The sequence below is a fragment of the Gracilinanus agilis genome, chromosome 1 (assembly GCF_016433145.1).
Source record: "Gracilinanus agilis isolate LMUSP501 chromosome 1, AgileGrace, whole genome shotgun sequence".
Taxonomy (NCBI): domain Eukaryota; kingdom Metazoa; phylum Chordata; class Mammalia; order Didelphimorphia; family Didelphidae; genus Gracilinanus; species Gracilinanus agilis.
The window spans coordinates 445,586,968-445,610,214 of record NC_058130.1 but is presented as its reverse complement, the minus strand read 5'-3'; the positions used below and the strand labels follow the sequence as shown (position 1 = coordinate 445,610,214).

Below are 23,247 nucleotides of genomic sequence, written 5' to 3'. Positions count from 1 at the left end.
TTTATTGGAAGAGAAACCTTGTTTCTCTTCTGTATTATTCCTTTAAAATTATATTGAGAGGTCTCTTGAGGCCCATGACATAAAAAGATAAAGAACCTTTATTCTAAGAACTTTCAAACATATATACATGTCAAAACTGTATGAAGACAAATTAACTATTTTTGCTGAATTGAATTTAATTTTTATATTTCTAGGACAAGTTGGCACTCCAGGAGGGGCAAATCTTCTTGCTGGAAGGGTTAAAAAACCTAAAGTATTTGTGACTGAAGGTAAAGATGTTGCTCTCACTGGCTTATGTATATTCTTCATCAGATCTGCCACTTCCAAAGCCATAACTCCTGAGAACATACATGAGGTATAACATCAAAGTCTGTTATTTACTCTGTTTATTATTTAGATCATATTTTAAAGTCATTTAAAAGATATTTTGTAATTAAGATGTCTTGGCAAAAATGAAATGAGTAATTTTTAAGGAAGTAAATGGATTATGGGGGAGGAATTAGTGGGATCAAAGTTATATAGGAATAAAAAATTATTTATAGACTATTATGTTTTGTCCCTAAAACATCAAGATAGATGTTCATGTGTATTAATGCTTTTGTGTTAGGCATAAATTTTTTCATCATCTATCATAACAAGAATGAAAGATATTTAGGGTCAATTATATAAGAGAAAGTGAAAGATAACTGATAGAAATCTCGCCCATTCAATTGGTAGCCACCAGTGTCATCAGAAAATAAGGAAGGTCTCCAGTATTTCAGGTTTGGAGGTCACTTCAAAAGACATTATTTCATTAGCATAGTTATTACTTTCACAAAATCTCTATGCCTTAATAGACTATGTATAAGATCATTGTAGCCTTTTTTTAGACTTTGTAGACTTAGATGGTCTTCATGAAGGTGTTGCCACTTATTATGTGTGACCTTGAGCACATCATTGCATTGCATTGATCTTAGTTTCCTTTAAAATGAAGGAGTTAAATTCAATGACATTTAACTGTCCTTTACAGTTCTAAATTCATAATAGTCCTATGATAATGATCATTGATTTCCATGGCTGAAACAATTCAGTATTTTTTGTTGAACTTTCCAGAGATGACAGTCTCTGAATTCACATACCATTCCTTGGCTAACGAACATTCAGTAAATGACTGGATCCATATTCAAAGTACCAATTTTCTTTAACCTATTGGATTTTAAAAATTCCATTAACATATCATCTTTGAGAAACTAGGATTATCCCCTTGCCACCATAAGTTAGTGACCTTCACTTTAAATGGAATATGCTTTCAGGAAAAAAAAATTCATTTAGATGATTTTAAAAATATTGTTTTACATTTAAAGGCTAGATAATGTTTTAGTCTAAAAGAACTATTTTTTCCCTCAGGAAGTTTGTTTCAATATGTTAGATGCTACCAATGGGGGCCTTCTAAAAAGTGTGGAACGCTTGTTGTCAGAAATCTTCATTCCATCCATCAAGGCAATGAACAGTGGCTGGGGTGAGCTAGATGGTCTCCAAAAAGCATCTGACATTCGAAAGGACTTTCTTCATTCTCTAGAGGGCTTTGTGAGTGTTCTGTCTAGTGCTCAGGAGAGCTTGAAAGAGAAGGTAAGAATGTACAACATGTTCCTTAAAAAAAACAACTACAAAACCTAAACAATTGCTGTTCCAGTGAAAAAAATTGCAAATACATTATACTCTGTTTGATTTGTGTGAATCATCCTTAATTCCAATATCTTCTCATTTTGTTTCTTTCTTTTTTTTTTTTTTAATTTTAAACCCTTAACTTCTGTGTATTGACTTATAGTTGGAAGATTGGTAAGGGTAGGCAATGGGGGTCAAGTGACTTGCCCAGGGTCACACAGCTGGGAAGTGTCTGAGGCCGTATTTGAACCTAGGACCTCCTGTCTCTAGGCCTGGCTCTCAGTCCACTGAGCTACCCAGCTGCCCCCCTATCTTCTCATTTTGGAGAAGAAATATTTCAAGGAATTTTTTTTTCAGCTCTTTGGATAAAGACTAGAGGTAAGTCTCCTATGAAATAATTAAAGATTTACATACCCATCAATTGTTCGACCACAATTTAGAATTTATCTAATCCAACATATGATTGAATTAGAGGCACAAAATTTCATATGTACAACCTGAAGTTATTGATGTGACATTCTTTAGTCCACATCTATTCATTTAAATAAGCTCAGTCTCTGTTTCTCTTTCTCTCTCCATATACATATTATCATTTCACACATATATTATTCAAGAGAGACATAACTATCTAGAAGACTTGGAGAATGAATTATTCTGGACAGCTGAATTTTCTTAAATATTAATGAAAACACATTTGGGTAGGATGTGCTGACACCTCCCCATAATTGAGAGTGTGGGCATGGAAGGGGAGCATCATTTAACTAGGCTTAAGGAAAAGAACATTCTTGGGGGCTTGGTCAAAGTTGTAATTCAAAAGCATAAAAATTCATGGAGTTGGAAGGAAGAGGTAGAAAAAATTTGTAAATAACAATCTATAGTTGGGGAAGTCTGTATGAAGTCCAGGAGGACACATGATGATGAGGAGCAGTAGGTAGTAGCTAAATGATTATTTGTTTCATTCAATTTCTTTATTCAAGATGTTGTTCTTTTATGGCAGTGGTCTGCTCACAATAACCCTCTTAAGATAGCTTCACTGGTTCTGAACACCATAACTCTCCTGATAATGCCTCTTTAGGACTTGAAGCTGTGCAATTGGTCACTGATTCTAATGTGTTCTTAGTTGATTGATCAATAAACAAGGGTGTTTTAAGTACCCGTTTTTTGTCAGGCACAATGATGTATTCTATTCTGCTAGAGTATGTCTATAAGAATATGGTCTGTATGCTAGTTCCAAATTCATTGTGTGTCTGCTTATATAAGGATTCTTAATTTTTTTTTAATTTCTTGGGTCCCTTTAGCAGGCTCTTTAGGCCTATGAATCCCTTCTCAGAATGGTGTTTTTAAATTCATGAAATAAAATTCATTAAATTACAAAGGAAATCAATTATACAGAAATTAAGATATGCTTTTTTTTTCACCATTCAAGTTCACAACCCCTTTTAGATAGGCTGCGAATCCCATGTCAAGGATTTCTGATCAATATAGGGGCTAAGGTAAACCAAATCTTTTTTTTTGTTGTTGTTGTTTCATAATTTGTTTTTTGTATTTATTTTTTAAAATCACAGCATTTTTTACTATTATTTTCTTCTTTTATTTCACATTTTCATGCTCTTCTCCTTTCTTCCCTTTTCATTTAAAAAATTTTTTATTTTGAATATTTTCTCATAGTTACATGTTTCATGTTCTTTCCCTCTCCTCCAAACTCCCCCACCCCCTGTAGCTGATGCATAATTCCACTGGGTTTTACATGTATCATTGATTAAGACCTAATTTCATATTATTGATAGTTGGACTAGAGTTTTTAGTGTCTACATCCCCAATAATCATTCATTTAGTGTCTACATCCCCAATAATATCCCCATCAGCCCATGTATTCATGCAATTGTTTTTCTTCTGAATCACAGCATTTTAAATAATACCTAAACACTGATAGTAGCAAAGGGTGCCAATAACTGACAACTAGAGTATCAACATTTGGATCATAGGCATACTGGAAGACATACGAGTACTCTTTCTGGATATTCCTTTTTTCTCTGATATTTTTTGCTTTTCTCCCAAGCACATCTCTGTCACCACTGATATCCACTAAAATATGTAATAACAAAAACAATTTAAAGGAGCTTGGGACCACCACCCTACAACCATGAAAAATGATTATCTTTTTAGAAATGTTGAAGAAATGATATGGCTTTGATACCTTACCATCCTAGTAGATACCAGTCTTCTCACTGCATATGTTTTACTCTGACTCTACAACCACTTAATTTCTGGTGGATGTTAAGCAGGAAAAAAGGCAGCAAGAGAACCTTCTATACCTTTGCAATGATGGATCGTTGGAGAAACTGGACAACTTTAAATATGGTATAGTATTAAGTTGATGGATGGGACTCTTAAAGGATCAGGCAGCCCTTCTGGTAAAAAGAAAGTGTAAGCCATTATTGAATTTATCTTTTTCTTCTGGTGATTGATGGATAACAGTTTGTTGGGGGTAGTGGTGGGACAGGTTGCTGACAGTGCAATCCAGGGATGTTTTACCTAAATCCAGAAGCGTGGGGAGCTGCTCTATGGGCCAGAAATGTAGTAGCTATTTCCAGTGGTCCTAAGAAGGGCACCAACCTTTCTCACCTTTATTTACACTTTTTTCTTCATACTCTAGAGAGGTGAGGGAGAGAGAGTAAGAGAATCATGTGAGATCTGTGGGCAGAGCAGTACAACTCTAGGGAGGCTAGTTACCTTGGTGACTTAATCTCTGTGTCTGTGTTTGTGTTTTCCTAAATTATGCAAGGGAGAAAGAATCTCCTGTGGAGTTTTATATTCCAAATTGCTGGAGGTTTTAAGGCACGGCATGCACTCAAGGACTTCTTTGTCAAAACCTTCTGAATTCTTCCCTCTTGTCTTGAATGTGTTTTTGATAGCTTATCAGGGACTCCAGTTATAAGAGACTATGGGATCTTGGCAAGATGAAATAGTAGAAATACTCCACAAATCAAGGAACTGCTGTAGATTTTTCATGACAATGAGCTTTCTAGCTTATTTGAATTCATATGAATTCTCATATGTAACACATAAATTCTATCTCCTCTTCAGATTGGCTTTTTTTCAAACTGAGAGATACATGGGGCTTGTCTAGGTGCTTAAGTTTGGGCTGGGTCTATTATTGAGCTATGTGGTCATGATGTTTAACATTAAGTTAGACCCCTTACCAACTAACTGAATTTAACTGTTTGATCCTGAGTTCATTAACCTTTGGAGAATGGTAGAGTTGTTGTGAAAGTAAAGGGCATAATCCACTGTTTAAACAGACCATAGTGGTTCTGAAAGGCTGTCCTCTCTGTGTATACCCCCCACACAGATCTAAATCTGGGACTATAACAGCCCCATGATGATAATAGTGTTTGGTCAAAACTCTCCATTTTTTTTTTCATGGTTGAAAAAGTATTGGGGCTTGTGAGGGTGATATGGAGGGGATGCATTTCCCTTTCTGATTCTTTTTTATATTTAAAATCTTGTGTTTCTGACTTAATCGATAAATGCATCTGACCTATTAGAATTTATTCCTGAGCCTGCAGTAACTGTACACTTGTTTAGCTTATATGGGGCATCTTTTTTGCCATTAAAGGACTAAAAAAGGTCTCCAAAGGCCTGATACTGAGAAAGAAGCTCATCAGTGAGGCAATATGTCTCTCTAACAGTGGTAGAAGCTATTGTGACCTCATCTGAGTCCCATGAAATGGTTTTATGTCCTACTAGCCAACTGATCCCTAGCATCATGGAGAAAAGGTGGAAGAGTAGATTTTACAAATTAAAAGGTAGTTTTCAGTGCTTACCTACTCTGGTCCATAGAGACTTGGTCTAATAGATCTGGACCAAAGTAGAGAGATAAAACTTTGGTTGTTTTTTCTATTAGCAGTAGACTTGGACTTTCTCTTTATAAAAACTGAGCCTGTAAAGTTTACAGAGGACCTCTAAGTCCACCAAGACAGATGTTGATCTGGAGATGTGGATTCTGAGGGTCATATAATGATAATATAGAATTAGAAGGATTTTAGAGGACATCTTGTCCAAATCCCCTTATTTTTATAGAAGAGGAGAATCAGACCTATTGAGGTTAAATGACTTGGTAGTATCAGAAGAATTTGAAAATGTAGGAAGTAAGTAAGGGATAGAGTAAATTTCATGGATTAGCTTTAAGAGGAAAAAAGGAGAATTTGGATACAAGCCCTGGAAGAGGATTCTGACAAAGAGAAAAGGACCATGGGAATTATTACTGGCATTAACAGTCATTCTCACTCCTCTTTCACTGAGCTGGAAGGAGGTTTTGCTCTGGCAATTTTCCCTTGGTAGTCCTAATCTTGTGGAGAGATTAGGGATTCCTTGGTTGAGAGTTTATCTTGGAGTGGATTGCTTTTTCCCTGAGGAATAGAGAGCATCAACCAGAAATCCAATAGGCCAAGGTAATCCCAAGGGTTTGTCAACTGAGACTTTGGGTTATCTAGGGAAGCCAACCTCAGGCTTTAGATAAGGGCTCAAATACACCTGTGAGTCCTTCTTTCCTCTTCGTCCTTTTGTTAATCCATATTAATTGGGTTAGTTTATAGTCAAATAGCTTTTGGGGTCTTAGGTAAGAGCTGGGAGATATAGAAAGGGCTTGAGAAGATCAGAAGAGCAAACCCTATGAGGGGAGCATAGATTGGAGGGAGGAGCTATAGCTGGATAGATTTAGGACTGTATTTATTATTTCTTTACCTTTAATAAACCTGTTTTTTAATAATTTCAAGAGTTGTGCTTTGCTGGTCCTGGGGAGGTTCCTGAGTGGGTTTTATCATCTCTCATCCATCTTGGAAGGATTTTTATTTCAAAACTATCAAGTCAACAAGCATTTATTAATCAAATTCTGTATTCTAGTCTCTGCACTAAGCTCTGGAGACGTAAAGGAGAATAAATGAACCAAATCCCCGTTCTTCAGAAATTCATAGTCAAATTCATAGATCCTCTCATCCTAGAGACAGCTTTTCCACCATATTGTGAACTAAGGGGAGAACTATAGGGATTCTCTGACCTAGTTATGCATGGAGAGATGTGCCAACATCATCTCTTCACTAAACATACACATATATACACACATATACATTTATTTACACATAGATATTTGTTTATATGTTTGTCTGACTATCTGATTTTATATAGGAAACTCTGTGAGCAGACTCCTCTCTCACTGTGAGTTGGGAATTGCTGCAATATGATGTCAATGAGTTTTCTGGGCAATGAGAGGTTAGATAACTTGTCACATAGCCAGTATATATCAGAATTGGGACTTGAAATCAAGCCTTTCTGACTTCCAGCACCACTTTCTATCTACTACTCACTGTGTTAGTTAATCAGGTCTATGGATGGCCTTACACTGATGAACAAGACTTGTCTGTAGGACCTGAGTACCAAGCTGGCCTGGACTTGGCACATCCTGTGTTACACAGGCTGATCACTGTCATGAACTGAGTAGATGTGCCAGGAGAAAACTAAAGCTGGTAGTTCTTTGGGCTTGATTTCAAGCAGGGTTGGATACAGTGCTGGGTAAATGTGGCAGTTTGATGGGTACATCTTTCCAGGATAATTCATCATAGATAGATATAACCTGGACTTCTAAAAAATACCCTAGAAGGCACAGCCTTCCCCTGATCAGTCCTGGCCCTGTGACTGGAAAGAAATATTTTCTGCTCTGACCTCTTTTCCTGAGCTGGTGAATCCAGATTTAGTCATTTGGAACTGAAGAACAATCTCATCATTCTCCTTGAGCCCCAGGCAGAAAGCATCTACAAGAACTAATAAGGAAATTGTTTCCAACAAAGGAGGGCTTTCGGCAGGCAGTTTTGTTCCTACAAGATAGGCTATGGCAAAGGCTCCCCTGACTCAGACTGTGGGGAAATTTGAAGGAAGAGGCCTATAAACAGTTTTCATTCAGCCATAGAGCTAATGAGTTCTTCTGACCTCCTGGTTCCAAGAATCTGCAGGCCTCACTGGAGAAGGGGCAGGGCAGCCTCATTTGGCAGTGATTCACAAACTCCCAGAGAGGAGTCAGTCCCTAGGAGGTCCTCTCCAACTGTAGGCAATTGTGGCTCCTGGTGGGATGTGGTGAGGAGGTTGTTTTGGTTTGAAGAAAGACAATCCTATGAAATCTCTCTTTCCAGAGTTGTATAACCACCCCTACACGCATCACTTGCTAGGCATTAGGGACCAATTAATTGGCAGAGGAAAAGAACTTCAGTGGGGGAAGGAGTGGTTCAATACCTTGTCTGAAAGAATGAATTTAATATGGTGCCAGTAAAACTATGAGACAAAGGCCAAGGTTAACAAAATCCTTAGCAGGAATGAATAAGCATTTGAGGGCTATGGTTTAAAGTGGAATTAGGGAGGGCACATTATGAAGGGGAGAAGAAACCACCCATATCATGAGTTTCTCTTGTGTCACTCAGCCATATCCCTTTCTTGTTTTGCTCAGTTAGCCTTTCTTAGATTCTAACAAGTTATTTTAAAATTTACTCCCTTGAATGCAAATGAAGCAAAATAACACCCCCTGCAAAAAAAACCCTCCAAAACCCCCAAATGATTTTTAAGATGAATTATTTTGGACAACAATTTTTCTAAAATGCATTATAACCTTCCCTACTTCCTTAAGCAGAAATATATTGAACATAGCTTAACCTTTAATGAGTTTTTAGGGCCAGTATTTTCGCTCTCCTACTATTCAATTCTGTGCCCAATTCATTGTATATCCACAAGATTTATGTACTGATTGGTAATCCTTTTAGGTTTTCCATCCAAGTCTATAGCATTGTCTGAACAAATGGGCATTCATACAGTTGTTTTTCTTTTTATTCTATATGCCAAGATGGATTTCTTTTTAGTGATTATGAATCCAATTTATGAGACTTTTCAATATTCCGGGACTTAATGCAATGAAAAAAATGTCACCCACAAATCAAAGCATTTGAAGAGCCTAACCATCCAAAGAATATCTATTTGGATTATGTATGGAATATGCTTCATGATATTGACAAATTTCTTTGGCTGGCATACATCATGCCTTAATTGATATTTTTAGCAATGGGTTCATTATTCAATAAACTTTAGAAAAAGTTTCATAGAATCTTGCTTGATTTTAATATGATTATGGTTTATATCTTGCTGACTTTTGAGGGGATGTCTTGCTTTTTAAATGTCAATAAACAATATCTAGTAGAATCTCAAATTCTCTCAACTTTTTGGTGACTTGTATGACTATAAAGATATTGTCTCCTGTGGAATATCTATTTTTTTGAGGCCTCTTTTCTTTCTTTCATTTCATCAATGATGTTTTTAAAATTAATGTAGATTATGTTCATGAAGCTTTTATAGAAGGAAAAGATTTCTGAAGGCTCAATCTATCAGCACCCTCAAGAAAGGCCACATTTCCAGCAAAAATCACCTCTTTGAGTGTTCTGTTCTAGCTGCTCTTTCCATCTTTACTTTTCTTTAACCATTTGTCTATGTAGATTATAGATTGTTTAAAACCTTTTCAAGAGTTTACATGCAAATAATTATGATAGATCTTTTCCATTTTTCCATTTGTCATTTTCCTATTTTTTGTTTCACCCTTAATGTTCTTTCAATAGTTTGATTTAAAGAGTTTTACCAAGCTGAGATTGCATGAACAAATTAAATGGAAACAAAAAAAAGAGATAACACAGATCAGTTATTTAAATATCTAGTGTTGATAAGACCTCTTGGAGATTTTTATGGTAAAATGACAGTAGATCTTGTTTTACAAAAATTGCACATCTAACAATACAAATAAGCCTTTCTTTCAAAGTTTATTATCTTAGAGATTTGTCTAGAACAGTGATGGACAAACTTTTTAAAGAGGGAGCCAAAGGAAAGGAAATGCTCATCTGTCAGCCTGTTTCTAAGGCAACTCTTTCAAAGTTTCATTGTCCTGTATCCTTCTCATTTTATTTGTCAGATTAGGAATAATGTCACCCAGCCTGATAGAACATTTCAGGGGCCTGCATCTGGCCCTGGGGCCGTAGTTTGCCCATCACTGGTCTAGGGAATTGAGATATTAATTGACCCCAAAGGACTCAGCCAGTGTCATAGGATAATAGATTTAGAGTTGAAAGAAAGCTTAGAAGCCAGTTAGTCTAACCAATTTATTTTACTTGCTGAGGAAACTGAGGCCTTAATAGAATAAATAACTTAGCCAAGGTCATAAATCCACAGCCAGAAGTCTTTTCCATTATAACTATGCTACAACAACAGCAACAACAACAACAACAGCAACAACAGCAACAACAGCAATAGCAACAGCAACAGCAACAGCAACAGCAACAGCAACAGCAACAGCAACAGCAACAGCAACAACAACAACAACAACAACATCCCTGTCCTTTTTCTTGGAGATGGAACTTTGGATGCTAGTCTTCCTGATTTTATGGCCAGCTCTCTCTATACTACCACATACTGCCTCTTGGACCTTGACAAATAGACATACACTATTAGACCTTTTATTTAGCACTGACTTTAGTTTACATTTAGCAACTATAAATACAAAACAGGAAAAAATCTGAGATACATTCAGTGCCAAAAAGAGATAAAGTTTTGAAAATGGATTCTTAATACATATATTTCTTTTTCTTTTTAAACCCTTAACTTCTGTGTATTGGCTCCTAGGTGGAAGAGTGTTAAAGGTGGGCAATGGGAGTCAAGTGACTTGCCCAGGGTCACACAGCTGGGAAGTGTCTGAGGCCAGATTTTAACCTAGGACCTCCCATCTCTAGGCCTGACTCTCAATCCACTGAGCTACCCAGCTGCCCCCAATACATACATTTCTAAAGAACCTTCAAGACTAGTTCTTTGTAGAAAGGCCCTTTAGAGCTTATCTTTAACAATATGAAGTAGAAGTTATTGAAAATACAGAAATATGGTGCATGAAATTTTCTTTTGCCTTAAAGCAATGATTCCCAAAATGGGTGCTACCGCCCCCTGGTGGGTGCTGCAGTGATCTAGGGGTGGTGATGATGGCCACAGGTACATTTATCTTTCCTATTAATTGCTATTAAAATTTAAAAAAAATTAATTTCCAGGGAGCTAAGTAATATTTTTTCTGGAAAGGGGGTGGTAGGCCAAAAAAGTTTGGGAACCACTGCCTTAAAGCCTGGAAGGCATGGGCAATTTTTTTCCTTTTTCATTAAGATAGCAGCTGTTTCTCTCCTCAATAAAGTGAAAGTGACACAGAAACTCTTTTGTTTTCATTTAATATCAGAGTGTGAGCTATAGGCATAATTTCCAACCCAACTTTAATGGGGTAGTTGGTTGATTCAAGAGAGATCTCTGTTTCTGCAACCCTAGCTTCTCTTTCTTTCTCAACTCTTTTCTTGCCTTTCTAATAAAAGAGGTGTGTTGGGACTATTGGAAAGATATCTGACTTTTGGTTCACTCTGGACTATAAGATGCACCAAAAATCTTAGGGAAAAAAATGTGGTCTAGGACTAGACCTTTGATTTCATCAATACAGGAAATTCTCACAACTAACATAGGTTAGAATCTTCTCTGCAATGCCTTGATCTTTAAAAGAGTTGTCTAGAGTGCTAAGGGGATAAGTGACTTATTGCACAAGGCCACATGGTCAGTATGTGTCCAAGGCAAAGCTAGAACCTGGTCTTCCCAGCTCTAATGGCCAGCTTTTTATTCACTAAACCATTCTGCTTCTTATGAAGAAAATTTTCCTATGAGATCACACTTTTATTTTCCTTATCTTTATTTTTGTGCAGGTGAACCTTCAAAAGTGTGAAATATTTGACTTGAATACTTTGAAACTCCCTATGGACTACGTAGCTATAGCTAACAACAGTGAAACTTTGGAAAAAATAGAAAGCTGTATGAAAGTGTGGATCAAACAAACAGAACAGGTAATTTCCAGATATAGAGAACATTTCCAGAGTTTTTATAACTAAAATAATACCTGGAAAAAACACATTAGATAAATCATTCACACAATCACACAATAACTTGAGTTCTTTAAGAATTAGTTTTTTTTAACTGTGAATAGTCCTTATGTTATTAAAAAGAAGTGAGATTCAATTTATTTTTCCTTAGTAATAAGTTAACAACATAAAATAAGGCAAATGAACTCAAATGTCTGTATTTATGCATATATCTAGAGTTACAGACTTTTCTTGAAGTACCAAGAAACTCCTCATTATTTTGTCAAGGGATTATGTATACTGGAGATAATATCTGCAGAAAAATGAAAAACTTATTTTTGTGAGAATTTTCTCAGTGAGAATATTAGATTTACCTTTTTTCTAAGTGAGGTGCCACAAAATTCCTAAGGAAGCTATATTTTGTAATGAATGTCAAAAAGAATAAAAAAAAGCTGAATTTTAGCCATTTGAAGTTATGTGAAGGCAATCTCCAAGGCAATTTTATTCCTAACTATCCATATCTTTTCTTGATCAATTTTTGGAAACAAATGCATATTTAAGTGGGCTGTTTCATGTAATGGTTATTAAAATATCTAATCGTTGCTAGAATAACTTTATAGTTTAAAGTCATTCTTGATCTTGATTTTTTAAAATTTCAAGACCACAATACTGACACTTTATTGAATGGTTGTCATCCACAATATACCAAAATATTACTAAATGTTAAAATGGATCAATAATAAATAAATATATCTGCATCTCTTTCCTTAACTTTATCACTTTGTCCCATTTTATATCTAAAATATTCTTACATAATTTAAGGTTCTTGCTGAAAACAATCAGCTACGGACAGAGGCAGATGATCTTGGGCCAAGAGCAGAATTGGATTACTGGAAGAAACGACTTTGCAAATTTAACTACCTTGTGGATCAGCTGAAAGGCCCAGATGTTAAGGCAGTGTTGGGAGTGCTTGCTGCTGCAAAATCAAAACTTTTGAAGGTTATTAGCTGTTTTTTTTCCTGATTTGTAGATTTTTGTTGTTGTTGTTTATTTGTTTCAGTCATTTCCAGCTCTTTGTGACCCTTTTTGAGGTTTTCCAGCAAAGACATCAGAAGAGTTTTTTGTTTCCTTCTCTAGCTCACTTTATAGATGAGGAAACTGAGGCAAACAGAGTTAGTGGCAAGTTAAGGCAAGGGGAAAGCTAATCTTATCTTCCCAGGTTCTGTGTTGATTAGGTATCCTCACAAAGTTTGGCATCAATATAGAAGGAAGAGCAGGCATCAGGTTTCCAAAATAAAGGGGAACTAGTTCAGGTCAGACACAGAGCAGACCAAAGCTCTCTGCAGATCATGAGTAGGACAGGCCTGTGAATAGCCCTTACATTCTTGAGATGGACATATTGAGTAATAAAAAATTGTCAAAAAACCCATAAAGTTCTTAGACATGTAGTAAAGGTTATAAAATAGAAATTATTGATCCAATGAATATGTTATGTATATTATTTATCTATTTTGGGGATCATTAACCTACACATTATATAGATACATTTCCTAGCTAATTGACATAAATATTTTCTATATGATAGAAATTGTAACTCAAAAATGAGCTTCAAGTTAATTTCATAATGTCTGGATGCCATTTATCATCACAGGCATCAGCATCTATCAGCAGCACTTAAGTAGGAGTTTCCATGTGAGGAGTGTTTTGCTTGATAATAAGGAAACACTTTTGGTGGGAAAGTTCCAGAATTCACTACTAAGTACTAGCAGACCCACTCTTAGGGTCCTTCTAAGGGACTCTAGTAAGGGTCAGATGTATTAACTTTCTTACCTTCTAGAAGACACTAAGAGCCACCAAGGGAAGAGACAACGATATGGAGGGGTAGATTAAAACAGATGGAGCAGAAGAGATAGATGGATGTCTAATAAGGGGCCTAGAATTATTTCACCAATTAGTTCATATTTACAACTTGGACTCACAGTTATGACAATTTACTCTCATTCATATAGAGTCTTATCAGTTTATATGCTTGAAGATATGGGAGACAGTCTATTTTAAACTTATGCTGGTTTTCCTCATCATGATGAGGGAAACATATTTAGACTAATTTCTTTCTCTACTTTTTGAAGGTTGAGAAACATCCAGTGACCATTGCTTGATAGGATATATTGTATGTAATATATTTAGGAAAGGAGATACTTCTCCATAAAGGCTCCATGCTAATATATTCCTACTTGTGAAAAAAAAATGTCATTTGTAAGGGGTAAACACAATAAAGTTGGGGCTTTGCAAATTAACTCAGAAAATAGAAATAAGAAATAGGATATTTAAAGAAGCATATGGTGGATTTGCTGCATAGCATCATGAAGAGATGCAGAACACAATGCATGCTATATGGCTATGTTCTTCTGACAGTATGTCTCTTGGAATTAAAGTGTCATTGTGCAAACTGTTCAAGCAAGAACAGAAGGGCTATGAAGCAAAAGTAAGCAATTCTGCATTACCAAACTAGGAACTCAGCTGCACTCACAGATGCACTCATAGGGAACTATTTGCCTCTCTATTTGTGCACATCTCTCCCATCAGTATTAAAATGAACATCATAGCCATATATTCTGAGAAGCTAATGGAGCTTTTAAACTTTGTTTTGGGATGGGATAGAACTCACTATTGAATTTCTGCCCCTTTATTTTAATTTTAGGCTGACTGACGAATCAGAGATATGATATAATGAGCAAATATGTGAAAATATGAGTTACCTTTTTACATTTTGCTCACCGCTGTTGTTCTATAATATGTTGATCATGCCAGCATTTTATTTTCTGAGCAGATCATGGTATATTGCCGACTGGTATGGATAAACATAAAAAAGCCTCAATAAAGTTTCCTTTCCATATAGGGTCCAAATATCTAACTTGCTTATCATTACAAAAAAGTTATTCACCCTTCTAGGTTCAGTCCTTGGGTAGAATAGAACAAACTGGCATGCTGATACAAGGAAATTACAATGAAATGATTTCCATAGCAACTGTGATGTTAGATATTTCTTTATTGATGCCCTCATGATTTTCTTTCCTTTTTTTCATTTTTTGTGTATGTATTATGTTTAGACTTGGCGGGAGTTGGATGCTCATATTACTGATGCAGCTAATGAAGCCAAGGACAATGTTAAATTTTTGTACACACTTGAAAAATGCTGTGACCCCTTATACAATGGTGACCCTGTAAGTAAAGTATTTTTACTCACTTATTCAACGGATAAGATTCTTTTATGCCAGCTGAAATGAATACAGATTTTTAGGTCACAGGTTTTAGAAGCAGTTCTTTAAAAATTAATTTCATCTTCAGGGGAAAAACAAATAAAACCCTCTGCCTAGGAATTTAGCTATGGGATATTGTATTTTAAATGAATGCAAAGCATAAATATATATATATAGCACATGTAAATATTTCCACTTTTAAAAGTATAATTTACATTAAGAGATATATCTTTTGAATGCAGTTTGGCAGAGTGGATAGGGTCAACAGCAGAATCAGGAAGACCTGGATTTAATTCCCATCTCTAACACACACAAAGTGGCACAGTGATCTTGGAAGGGTCACACCTTCTCAGAGGTGCTAGGCAACTCTCTAGGATATTAAATTGTAGATCTGAATTGGTAGAAGGAGTTGCTTCACTGGATGTTCTCTATATTAACCAAATCACCTGCCTGAACTTTTTCCTCCTCCCTTAATTCTCCCTACCCCCATCTTATATATTTCTAGGGAAAGTTCATTAACCAATCTGTTACTGATAGAGTTTTCATTCATAAGACTATTACTAAGTGATTATTCTATAGAAACCTCATGGAGAGCAGTAATTTTTATGTTTACCAATTTCTTTGAGAAGAATTAATGTTATTTTGTATTAGCACTGATTCTCATTAGGAACAAATAGTTATTTTTCTTGTATTTTGCCTTTAGTAGCATATTATAGGAATAATACTGGGTTGGTAAGGCATGATCAGCAATAGGCCAAGGGCATATGTTGTCTCTCCCTATTAGAATGTGGATTCCTTGAGATGAGAGACTATTTTACTTCTTTATCTGTTCCTAGCAGTTAGGACAGGGTTTTTCACTTGGTAAGTTTTTTTTTTTTTATAAATAGCTTTAAAACAAATGAATCATTGATTAATTAATTCATTGTAGATTGTGGATAGTTGTTCATAGAGGGGTTGAAATTGGGAAGAAAGAGTGAAGCCAGAGTGGAGGTGAGAGCTTAGGAGAATATTATGATATAAAAGGAATGGAGGTCATAGGGAAGGTGAATATTAATTTAAGGAGGAATAAGGTGAAAGAAGGGTTGGAAAAATAAAATACTGTGACTGGATAAAGGCAATTTGGAGTTCTCAAAACTGAAAATGGAATATTTTGGTTATTGGAAAGATCAGGGATATAACCATCTTTGTGTATAGCTGGGATAGAATGCAGGAATGGGTCATGGGTGTTGCCAGTAGAGGAATGAGGAAGTTAGAGCATTTGAGGAAATTCAGACATAGATGGTGAAGTTCCCTAGAATCAGGGCAGGAGTTGGGGTGGAGAGAAAACTCTAATCCATGCAGGTAACTCAAAGAGGGGGAACATCCTTGGGAGGCAAAGACTGATTTTATAGATTTAGGAATCATCTAGGTTTTAGTCTTGAAGGAAGTCAAGGAATATAAGGAAAAGGTGGTGGGGGAGAGTATTCCAGGGATGAGGGACAACCAATGCAAAGGCAGATAGGAGGAAAAACACAGGAGATGTAGTATAATATTGAAATAACTTAAAATAGGCCAATGCCCTGGATCACAGAATTCATGGACAGGTTTGAGGTCAAAGAAGACTGGAAAAGTAAAAAGAGGTCAGACTATGAAGAGTTTTAAAAGTTCAAACCAGAGAACTTTATATTTGATCCCTGAAGAAATAGGTTGGTGGGGGATAGGAATTTAGGGGACATGACCATGAATACTTTAGAAAAAAACATACCTTACCAGCTGTGGAGAAGATGGATAGGAGACAGGGAGGAGATGAGGCAGGAAAACTAGTTAGAAGACTTTGCATTAGTGCATGAGAACCTGAACTCAAGTGATAGGTCTTTCTAACCCTTAATAGATTGATCTTTGAATGACAGACTGTTCTTTGTTCTATACTGGAAGCCTGTACAGCTTAATAGTGCTGTTATAAAGCTTATGCTTCCTCCATGATCATTATCTTTGAAAGCTCAAGGACAAATCCATACCCTGACAAGGTAATTAGAATACTTTAATAGAGGAGGGCTGAATAGTATTAATGGGAATTGATAGTAATGTTCAAGGTAAAAATTGTTCTGAAGAACATTAAATTTCTGTTATACCTGTTTTTTTTCCTCCTAAACTCTTACCTGGTATCTTTCAGGTATCCATAATTGATACAATTCCTATAATGATCAATGCAATTAAAATGATCTACAGTATATCTTGTTATTACAATACCTCTGAAAGAATAACTTCTTTATTTGTAAAGGTGAGTGCCTATGGGGGGATTGTCATCATTCTGAATTTCTTTCTAAATGACATAGTTCTATTTGAAAAGTTATTACATTGATAGTACTCAATGCCCATGTAGTCTGCTATAGTTACATCAGATGTCTAAGATAAGGGTATTAAACATTTAGTGGGACAACAATAAGGCTGATCTAATGAAAAATAATAAAAGAATTCTAAGACCAGTTATCAGTTACTTTGATATTTATAGCATGGAAAATTATGTTTTAAAAACTTTGATATGATATTTGGGGCATTAATTTCTTCTACTTTGATACATATAAATAAAAAATATGTTAAACTGCCATTTCTTGCCTTATATTTCATACTTTCTAGTCCATGTCTATTTTATGTCACAATTGTTTGTTGATGTTAGAATAGTAATAGTTAATAAAAATAAATGCTACTCGAAATTCTCTAGGAGCCTATAAAGCAATAATTAAAATTCTGACACATACATATGTTAATTTTAAAAAATTTAATTAAAAAATTTTAAACTCATACCTCCTGTTTTAGAATTGACACTATGTATTGGTTCCAAGGCAGAAGAGTGGTAAAGGCTGGGTAATTGGGGTTAAAAGTGATTTGCCCTGTGTCACATAGCTCAGAAGTATCTGAGGTCAGATTTGAACCCAGGAACTCCTGTCGCTAGATCTAACTAGCCCCCAAATATGATAATTTTTAAACACTGCTTACTATCAAAAATCTTGGCGGCACTATTTTTATTCCTGTTTGTATTGTTCTTTTGCAAGAACACGGAGACATTTGAAGTGTTGATATATAAACCAAACTACATGAGTCAAGTCTTAAATTAGGACTGTTGTTCTTTCTTGACTTCTTGGCTCCCAAATAATTTCATATCTCTGTCTTTTTAAAGAACCACTACTACTTCCATAATTCCTTACCAATTATTACCTTCTCCTTTTACTCTGAAATGAGACCTGGTGGTTTCCTTGACCCTCACTATGAGCTCCATCTTGTCTCTGATCCTGGTTACCTCTAGTATGGACTCTACTATTGTTACTAATGTACTTAATTATATAGTTAATAGAAGAAAAAACCTCTCAAACCTATAGAATGATATCATAGGATTTTAGAGTCAGAAGGCATTCTAGAGATCTTTAATACTCTTTTTGTAGTCATAGTATTTTAAAAACCTGTCATCTTTCCCCTTAAAATTCAAGGTTACAAATCAGATGATAACTGCATGTAAACTTTATATTACCAACAATGGAACTGCTACCATCTGGGACCAGCCTCAGGATGTAGTTGTGGAAAAAATATTATCTGCTATTCAACTCAAACAGGTAATCTACAGCTCAATAAGTAAGACTGAGAGATTCAATTCAGTTAGCATTGATTACATGGCCTCTGAATATATCCTTTGCTAGGCACTAAGAATACGAAGATAAAAGTGAAGCTATCCTTGCCTTTAAGAAGCTTACATTCTACCAAGGAAAGGGAGGGAGTACTACGTATACAAATAGAAGTAAATTAAATATATACTTATATGTATATTAAGTAAATGTATCCCAAGTTGAGTAATTTTAATTTTATTACCACAAAATACTTTCAGTTGACCTAGGAAGTTTTTTGTAAACTCTATGACATCTTCCTTAAAAAAAAAAAAAGGACATAACATTTATTTTATCTCACATGCTACTCTTTCTTATTTTCTCCTTTGGTTTTTGATATTAAGGAATATCAGAACTGTTTTCAAAAGAAAAAGCAAAAGCTTGAACAAAATCCAAATGAAAAGCAATTTGAATTCAGTGAGATGTATATTTTCGGAAAATTTGAGACTTTTCATCGACGTCTTGCTAAGATCATGGACCTTTTTTCTACTATTACAAGATACTCAGTTCTTGAGGAGTCTAAAATTGAAGGACTAGAAATTTTGGCAACAAAATTTCAGGTAATGTACCTCAGAAGCCAATTTGCCATCCTGACTGATTAATATATTTAAATATTTTATTCATTTAAGTTATTTATTAGGCAAGTTGAAAGGGTGAACTATTAATGAACTTTTGCTATTTTTTCAACTATTTAAAATTTTTTTTTATCTATTTGTTTGTTACATTTAAATAACCATTTATCTCTCTCCTTCTCCTTCCCCCATTAGAGAAGGCATACTTTGACAAAAGTCAAAGGAGAAAAATATATAAATGTGCCTTACTTATTTCTGTTTATCAGTCCTTTTTCTGGAGGTGACCATATGCAAAGTAATTCTTCAAACAAGATTTCTGTTGCTGTATATAATGTTTTTAGTGCTTCTTGTTTCACTCTTCATAATTTCATGTAGGTCTTTCCATGTTTTTTTTTTTTCCAAAAGTAACCTGTTCATCATTTCTTACAGTGCACCAGTATTCTATCACAATCCTATGCCACAACTTGTTTAGCCATTCCTCAATTGATGGACATCCCTTCAATTTTCCAGTTATTTGACACCACAAGGAGCAGCTACAAATATTTTCAGAACATGCATTAATTTCTTTCAATGAAAAATATATATTATTGTTCTTTATGTAGAGAATAGATCTGTGTGAGATTTAACATTAGTGTTGATATATTTTTCAGGTTTATAGTTGAACCCTTTAGTCAATAGTGTATTACATAGTTCTAAAAAGTAGGTTTTCTTTTAAATTAAGAGTAAAATATACAAATAAAACATATTATGATTCCCTTGAAGCACCTGATAACTTCTTCATTAGTGTACTAACTTGTCAGATATACAAAGAAAGCTCTGTTAAACTATGATAATGCTATTTTCTAAATTATTTTTATTTTTTTTTAATTTTTATTTTTATTTCAAAAACCCTTACCTTCTGTCTTGGAGTCAATACAGTGTATTGGCTCTAAGGCAGAAGAGTGGTAAGGGTAGGCAATGGGGGTGAAGTGACTTGCCCAGGGTCACACAGCTGGGTGGTGTCTGAGGGCAGATTTGAACCTAGGACCTCCCATCTCTAGGCCTGGCTCTCAATCCACTGAGCTACCCAGCTGCCCCCCTGTTCTTATTTTTAACTTTTAATTTGTTACCTCTTTCTTACTTTTTTCATCCTTGAAGTATAGTAACATAGTATAACATTATGCTGAGGGTGATTAGAAAATCATTTTTTTATACTTTCAAGTAAAAAACTGTATTAATTTGTGGTATGCCTAATGATCAAAAGAAAGTAACAATGACTGTTAAAATATTTTGTACTTTATTTTGGCATGCATTATATGTTTTACTCCAGTTTGTTGACTTTTTAAATTATGTCTGCCTTAGACCAGATTGGTGACTATTAAGATATCCATTGTAAAAAAATGTAAAAACCTGCCTATTTTTTCTCTTATTTTCATGGAAGATGATTGATATGTGTATAAAACATTCTCACATTGACCTTATTTATTCAACTTTTTATTTTAATTATTTTTTCCTTCAGTAACAGTTTATTTTTTACCATTTACATGTAAACACATTTTTGGCATTATTTTTCTAACATTTTGAGTTCCATATTTTTTCCTTCCTATAATTCCTTCTTCCCTCTTCTTTGAGACACTAAGCAGTTTGATATTGGTTATACATGTGCTGTCATATAAAACGCATTTTCATAGTCATTCTCTCATAATGATTTTAGAGAAAAGAAAGTGAGAACTATAGTAGGTGTTAGGTCTTCTTAATCTTTTTCATTTTAATAATGTTATTGATATTATTTGCCACTCTTTTGGAGTTTTCCTCTCCTTTTGATGAATTGAAAATCACTGCTTAAATATCTTTTAAGTAGGGTTGTATCCAGCATGAATTCCTTCTATATATATTTTATCAAGTTGAGTCACTTTTCCCAATTTTATCTTCTTAGATGTCATTTCATTTCCTTATATAGTAAAAAGAATCCTGAGGAGGTAAGAGACTAGATTCATTGGTTCAATAATCACTAAAAATGAGAATAACTTTCATTATAAATTCTCCCATAACTTTTATATTTCATATCTGTTTTCATTCATCTATTTATGATTTCAGTATGATCTATTTTGGTTAATTTTCACGTGTCCTTCCCTCTCCCCCATTGGCCTACATGTCTTTTTTTAAAAAGAAAAACAGATAGTACTTATAATCTCCCACATTATTCTGCAATGATTTTTCAAATGAATATATATTCCAACTTTATTTTCATCTTGGCTTACATATCTCCCTCATGTCTTTTGTATGTATGTCAATTGAGGAGATTTTTCGGGCTCTTGGTCTCATGGTTTATTTTATATAAGTTAAACTTCAAGAAATGGTGATTATTTGAGTCAATGGTCTCTTCAAGTCATTTTCCGTTTTGCAGCATCAAAACATTGTTCCATTTGGAACTTATATTGCATATGTACTTATCTTTTGATTTCATTTTGATTTTAATTGTTACTCAATCTAGCTGAAAGTTGACTCATGAAAGAAATAGCAGAATAATAATATAAAGTCATCATCTCTTTATTAAAATGTGAACTTTTTCTATTTTTAAATATGGTTCTATGTAACCAATTTACTATATGACCTTTGGTAAGTTACTTCAACTTCTGGAGTCATAATGTTATAACTATGATTTTAGATTTTCTCTAAGTAGAAAGTAATTTTTTATTAATATAGGGTATAATCCTGTAATTGCAAGACCTGGTGGAGTAGGTTAGTTTAAATTGGAAACTCAATTCAGAGGGTTCATATTTTATTTACCAAGAGATTGGGCCTGATGTTTAAAGTGAAATGACCTTTAAGGTACGCTATGGCAGAAGGCAGAATCTTTCTTTGAAGGATTCTAAGCCCATGTCAACAGTTTGGGGATTTTTGTTTGAGGATGGCTTAGAACATGGTTAAGAATGATCACAAAGAATTACAGTTCATTATTCAGAGCAAACACAACTTCTGAGATTAGTATTCTTGATGAGAGGAGTTGCCTAATTCATACTTTCATTTGCACAAACTACAGCTGTGCAGGAGCAAAGGGAGGTAATGAATCTTAAGAACTCTTCATGTGGTAGATTGTAGTTTTGAATTTTATTCAATACATTTGAAGCTTCAAAGACTGTTTCATTCTTGGCTGTTGGCATTTGGAATTTTGGGGGACTATATTCTCCTCTTGTGATATTATATATCCTTTTGAAGTATTGTTTATATTCAAGATTTTTTTGGAAGAGCACAAATAGATTCTTTTTCACACTGCATTTTACTTTTTAAATTATTTTTCACATGGTACTTAAAAACAGTTTAAAATGAAGCTCCTTTCTTCCTACTGATACAGCTTATATTTTATTTTATAATTTTAAGAATGAATTTAAACTTCATAATATTTAAGAAAGAAATGTATGCATGATAAAACAATTGTCTGTCCAAATATTTTTTGATTCCAGGTATGATATGGAAAAGGTACCATATTAGTCTTTATTAATTTAAAAGTAGATATTATTATTAGTGTGTTGGTATGCCCCCAACCATGATCATTTTAAAAGGGAAACTTTTAACTGACTCATAAAATGTTCATTTATTATTTACTTTATCTATTTTAAAGTGTGTTTCACTGTAGTTTTACCATTGCTTTATTTCTGTTGTAAATTTTTTTAGAGCATCATTGCTACTATAAAGAAAAAGGAGTATAATTTCCTAGACCATCGGAAAACTGATTTTGATCAGGATTATGAAGAGTTCTGCAAGGAGACTAATGACCTTCATGTAGGTTGTGTGATGAAATTCTTATTGACATTCTTGTGTTTATTTTTTCCTCTTCTGTATAACACTGCTGATCATTAGATTCAGAAGGCAGTGGTGTCTTCATTATAGAGGTGAAAGATATCAACCTCTGCTTGTGTTTTTTGATTTCAGTTTAATAATTTAGTGCTCATTCTTATGGATTAAAGGGTCATAAATATAGCTTTGGATAATGATTTCCAATAACACTCTACTATATAGTAAAGGAAGAGAGAATCTTCTTCCTCTAAGTTAGTCCTAAAATGTTTAACTTTCATCTTCTCTGTTGAAAACTGAAATAGTTAATATCATGAACAAATTTATTCTATTTACTTGAATGAAATAGCTGTAATAATGAGCTAGATTTTGCCTTCTGCCTTCATAATGTACAATCAGTACATAT

General features: G+C 34.5%; 1 protein-coding gene across 1 annotated transcript in view; it reads left to right on the top strand.

Annotated features, from left to right (window-relative positions):
* Window positions 1–23,247, top strand: part of DNAH5 (dynein axonemal heavy chain 5) — a 293,673-nt gene that overhangs the window by 8,966 nt on the left and 261,460 nt on the right. Inside the window, exons 4-12 of the mRNA XM_044681991.1 lie at window positions 195–355; window positions 1,387–1,608; window positions 11,448–11,585; window positions 12,423–12,599; window positions 14,711–14,824; window positions 17,013–17,120; window positions 18,325–18,447; window positions 18,840–19,055; window positions 22,722–22,829. Coding sequence (XP_044537926.1) covers window positions 195–355; window positions 1,387–1,608; window positions 11,448–11,585; window positions 12,423–12,599; window positions 14,711–14,824; window positions 17,013–17,120; window positions 18,325–18,447; window positions 18,840–19,055; window positions 22,722–22,829 — 1,367 coding nt within the window. The remainder of the gene's footprint in view (window positions 1–194; window positions 356–1,386; window positions 1,609–11,447; window positions 11,586–12,422; window positions 12,600–14,710; window positions 14,825–17,012; window positions 17,121–18,324; window positions 18,448–18,839; window positions 19,056–22,721; window positions 22,830–23,247) is intronic.